This window comes from Notothenia coriiceps, unplaced genomic scaffold (genome assembly GCF_000735185.1).
Source record: "Notothenia coriiceps isolate Sejong01 unplaced genomic scaffold, NC01 NC01_scaffold00034933, whole genome shotgun sequence".
Taxonomy (NCBI): domain Eukaryota; kingdom Metazoa; phylum Chordata; class Actinopteri; order Perciformes; family Nototheniidae; genus Notothenia; species Notothenia coriiceps.
In genome coordinates, this window is record NW_011367634.1 from 186,054 (window position 1) to 191,461 (window position 5,408).

Below are 5,408 nucleotides of genomic sequence, written 5' to 3' on the forward strand. Positions count from 1 at the left end.
GTGTGCCTTGGTATTCAATCACAAGCAGTTTTTCTCTCCGCCATGACTCCGGTCTCTGAAAAAACAGAAACATTATTCAGCGGCCGCATTGCGCTGCGTCATTTCAACTATCTGAAAGCATTAGATAAGAGAAATCATTGGTCACGCATTGTCAAGGAATCGGACAACCAGGAACTGGTTCTCTATTCGGAACACATTCCTGATTCCCATTCCTGTTTTGGACTGATGTAATTTTCACCATTTTGTGGCAATTATATAATTAATAGTTAAAAAAAAGAAAAAATGAAAGTAACTATAGTTGCAACCTGTGTCGCACTACTGGCCACACACTCTGGAAAAAGTTAAGGGAAGTCATTGGCACTTAGTTGGCACCAAGAATGCTTCCAAATATGTTTTAACAGGAATTAAGATCCTTTAATGTATATTCAATTGACTAATTATGAGGCTAAATACCTATTTCTATTTCTAATTCCATGCAGTGAGTGTAGTGAAGGTGTTAGCAGGTTTGTTCAGGGTTAAAGGCCTGTAAAAACAGTAGCACTCCACCTGTTAAAGTTATTCACCCACATTGTAAAACTGCCCACAGCTCTGGCATACATGTGCCATTCATATGCAGACCTCAGGTGTGTGTGTGTGTGTGTGTGTGTGTGTGTGTGTGTGTGTGTGTGTGTGTGTGTGTGTGTGTGTGTGTGTGTGTGTGTGTGTGTGTGTGTGTGTGTGTGTGTGTACGTGTGTGTGTGTGTGTGTGTGTGGTGCATGCTGACCTGGGTTTACTTTAGCACTGATGTGTGTTGGTTATTTTTCTGAAGATTGATAGATAAAGTGACTCATTCTCCCCATTATTCTGGTCTCCATTGCGATGCCGCCGCCCACCCTGTCATCAGCACTGCATGCGCCTTCTCACCTTATGCATGGTAAGAATGCAATTTGTGATATTATACCCTGACCTTCCTTTTTCCCTATCTCTGCCTCCTTTTGCTTCCTATCCAAAGATAACGACTCCCATATACTTTAATATTGAGCACGTTTAAAGGGGAATGCTCTAAATAGAGAAAGAGGAGGAAATATGTAGATGAGCTTCTGTTAAGTGGCTCCATATGTCCAGTAGCCAGCGCCTGCGAGGGGGAGAGCTCTGAACAGTTTGAAGGGGAGGGGAGTTGCCCAGTGTGTTTGACTCGTCTCCACAGTCTGATAAATTAGCGCTGATAAATAACAAGAGACATGCTGGATCACCCAACCGTACACTTACACCTCTTGGCCTCCTCCATCTGTTTGACTCGGAGTAATCCTATCCCTCGCTTTCACCTCCAGCTCCGGGGATGCGGTCTCTCTGCACAAGCCATGGAAATTCTGAAAAACTCAAAGAACGGGCAGAAGTTACATTAGCTTCCTGTTCAGGCCATCTGAACATGTTTCATTGCTTTCAGTTTTGCTTGGAAAGATTTTTCCATGCTCAGCATTTAATTCCGCTCAACACAAGTGTGCAATTGAACTGAGGCCTCTTCACTTGGATGCCTCCGGAAGTTGTGGCTTTATTTTTCCAAACAACCTCTCTCGCTTCAATTTATTGTTCCTTCACCGCTCCCGTACATCCGCCCACCTGGCCTGACTCGCAGTAAACAGTCAATTTTGATAAAGCATTTGGCACAGATGGCTCAATGAATAATATGTTAGCAGGTTATATATTAAAGATTCCTACAGTTTGTGGCGCAAAGCCATTTGGGAATATGGTGTGATGGATGAAGGGCCTTCACTTTGTGGGACCCCAGAAACCAGTGGAAAAGTGCAGAGATGAGGAAAATCACATCCATATGTCATAACTTGGAGGAGCAGGCAGACAGGCAAGGCAGGAGGAGAGGCAGTATGTCTCACAGAGCACCTATACACAAACACAGAGGGACCCCGGGGCACAGCTGACCTGTCCCATAACACAGACAGGCAGTGGAAAGGGAGCGATATGTGCATACATCTGTGCAAACCTCACATTTAGCACTAACTCAACCCGCCTGTTCCATGACCCCGATGATCACCTTTACTCAGTGGCTTCCTCAATCATGTGTGTCTCTGCTTTCAGGGTCCTCCCGGCCCTCATGGAAACCCTGGTCTTCCTGGACCTCCCGGAGTGAAGGTAAAAATCAATAATGTCATGTTAAATGAAAACTATTTGAAAAAAGATGAAAGAAACTTAAGCTCCTCTTAATATGTTTAGGAACAAACTATATCATTTAAAAAAAGTAGGGTATTTTCAGTTACAATTAACTGACATAAAGAAAAATAACGTCTTTGTTTCTTAACTGCATAAAGTGTATATATATATATATATCGCATTTCCCCATAATTAATACCATCAGAAAGTCTTGTTAGGGCCTTTTTAGGTAAGTTTAGCTACGGGGGCCTTATTATGCTTTTTGGGGTCTTCCCTTTCCTGTAATGTGTTACTGTATATAGATTTGTTGTGCATTTTAAATGGTCTGCAAAGACTTCAATCCCAAAGATCCCTCCAGATAGAGTTTCTTTCCTACAACTAACTATTCTTTTGTAGTTTTGTGTTTTTTCCATCCAATGTTTGTTTGTAATTTCACTTACTTTGGATGTCTGATGTCGGACCCTCTTGGCTCATAGTACTCCTTCTCTGCCCTCTCAAAAAGCCATTTGTTTCCCGTAAAGAGAGAACAGCAGTTAAAAGTCTTCTCAACATAATCATTTGCAAGTCCTTGACATCAGTCTGTGTTCCAGCTGATTTGAATTGTCAACAGAGAGGGTTGCTTAGCTCCATAATATGCCAGTGTATAGCCACAAAGGAGTCTGTATGTTTGCTGGAATAAAACAAAAAAAGTGCTCATATTTCAGGCCTGCACTTAATCCATTCTAATGCATTGCATTTCAGGATTTTCCACACTGTCTTTATACATTAAAAACAACCTAATTGATACCATGCGTTGGCATGCTTTTGCTAAGGAAAAAAATACAACTCTTATATCGTGCTACTTACCAAACTTGGCCCAGCTCAGTTAGACCCCTTTTCACACAAACCCCAACAGCGCCAGCCTGGTCTGGCACAATTCTCTGTTTAAGAAATATGATCAAACCAGATAAAAACATGCTGTATTATAGCTAAATTTTATTTTCAATATGTTACTTTATCTGGATGTAAAGATGATACATCGAGACGCGATAATGATACATTACCTTCTGCTGAAAGAAACCTACAAGTAGACTTTAAAAAAGAAATGATGTAGCCTCATGTGTTCAGTGGAAAGTACTTATTAGGGTTTTCAGTTTTCAAAAGAAATTACCTCATTGATCTTCACTTTGAATTAGAACTCTTCACATGATGTAGTTGAGGTGTAAACCTTTAGACAGGGAAAAATGCAGTGTTCACAGTATGTATGTAGCTTTTGGCGTGAGTTGGACTCTTGGCTCAGAAAATTCCCACAAAGCCTTTTTAATGCCAAGTTGTACCTCTCACGAACATGTAGGTTTAAAGAGCTGATATACAGTAAATGGGAACTTGTCATCGTCATTTCACCAGTTACCCAGTCAAATAAAACCCATTCCTTTTGAGGCAGTGCATGTCTTTCCACTGTTTTTGCACTTAGGCTGGGAAAAGAATAGAAACCAATATTCAAAAAGAAAATAAGTTGTATTTTTAGTTTTTGCATTGTCCAAACTTACATTTGCTAAATGAAATGGTTGTTGGATACTTCAACAGATTCAACCAACTCATTGCTGTTTCTCCATGTACTTGTTTTTTTTATATGATAAGCTCTCAGGAAATGATATATTTCTCCGTGGACCTCTTGCATTATAATTGGGTAGATTTCTTGGCTGCTCTTTCACCAGTGTTGAAAGCTGACCCAGAAAGCACTGACAGGATTCCCACTGCCCGAAAAGGGAGAAGAATGTACACGATCACTCCCCATCACTTCTCTCTGGCTTGGAGTAAACCGAGTCACCGGAGGGCATACATGGACTGCACGTTAGTGTAAATACTCCTGCTAGACCCACCAATAACTAGGATGAACTCATTACTCTTTCATAGTGTAAATGCAGACTCCCCTTCGCCTTGTCAAGTGGAATGCTTTGGCAATGCTGAAAGTATGCAGAGAACGTTGGTGCAGTCTAGAATACATCTCAAACCCAGTCCTGGGAAAAGTTTCTTTATAAGTAAGAATAATGTTTTTTCTGTTCTAGGGACAAAAAGGAGATTATGGACTGTCACCTGGTCAATCCCCAAAAGGACTGAAAGTATGCATATTACCATTCTTCCATTAATAGTACTGTTTGATTCTTAGACAACACAGCCATGAGAGTTCTGTTGGTGAATGTAACCCACTTTGTCCTTTTTTAGGGAGAGCCTGGTGTCATGGGCCCCCCTGGGATGCATGGCCATGATGGACGAAAGGTAGAAAACGTATTTGTCTCAAAAGCTCAAACAGTGTGTTTTTATTTGTAAATCTACTTGGAAGTTACTAATATCCGTTAGGCATTGCTGGCCCTGTTCCATATGTGTGAAAGTTTACATTACACATGTGTCTGCTCCATTTCCGTTCTCAAAGTGAAATCAAGTTCTTTAAATGAATGAGTGGAGTTCGGTATATCAAGGAACACTAAATCAAACGCTTACCCTCCCAACCCTGACACACCCTTGAGAGGGAAATCTGTGAAATTGCAATGTTTAAGAGACTCCAGCCAAACATGGATGTTTCAGCTCTTGTTTGGAAAGCAGCCCAACACAATGCAGGCTTCAAGGAGCACACCTGTGTTCTGGCTCCCATGTGGGTTCGAAATACTTAAATGTTTGAATATTTGGGTCGTTACATCATCACTATCACAGGCCTCCAAAAGGATGAAGGCCATCAAGGGGAGCTAAAGTTAACTGAGTGGAACTTAAAGGTGGGGTAGGTAATTTTGGAGAAACCAGCTCGAGTGCGCTAGAATTTGAAAATACACAGCCGGAAGAAATCTGCTACTTCCTTACAGAGCCCCTCCTCCAACACACACGAACAAGCACATGACCAATGAGGGCACGAGATAAGTTTGTGCACAGATGGAAGACTGACAGGCAGGTAGGCCATCCAGTTATTTTAGCCTAAAATAACTGGATGGCCTACCTGCCTGTCAGTCTTCCATCTGTGCACAAACTTATCTCGTGCCCTCATTGGTCATGTGCTTGTTCGTGTGTGTTGGANTTCGGAGTAAAGGATGGCAGTACACTACCCAGAATCCCCAGCTATGGTTTACATGTGCTCTGTTTGACAAGCCCCGTGATTAGTTCTCAAGCTCTGTGATTGGTTGACCTCCAACTGCATTTCATTCATTCCAATGGCTGGCGTCTATGTCACGTGATCTTCAAATTTCTCCCTGCAGAAAAAAAAAAACATGCCGAACTTCGTTTATTCTCGTGG

General features: G+C 41.7%; 1 protein-coding gene across 1 annotated transcript in view; it reads left to right on the forward strand.

Annotated features, from left to right (window-relative positions):
* The window catches only part of LOC104962508 (collagen alpha-1(XXVII) chain B-like), a 27,569-nt gene extending 22,696 nt beyond the window's left edge, over positions 1-4,873 (forward strand). Inside the window, exons 5-8 of the mRNA XM_010790941.1 lie at positions 2,075-2,128; positions 4,195-4,248; positions 4,352-4,405; positions 4,838-4,873. Coding sequence (XP_010789243.1) covers positions 2,075-2,128; positions 4,195-4,248; positions 4,352-4,405; positions 4,838-4,873 — 198 coding nt within the window. The remainder of the gene's footprint in view (positions 1-2,074; positions 2,129-4,194; positions 4,249-4,351; positions 4,406-4,837) is intronic.
* The last annotated feature ends 535 nt before the right edge of the window (positions 4,874-5,408 follow it).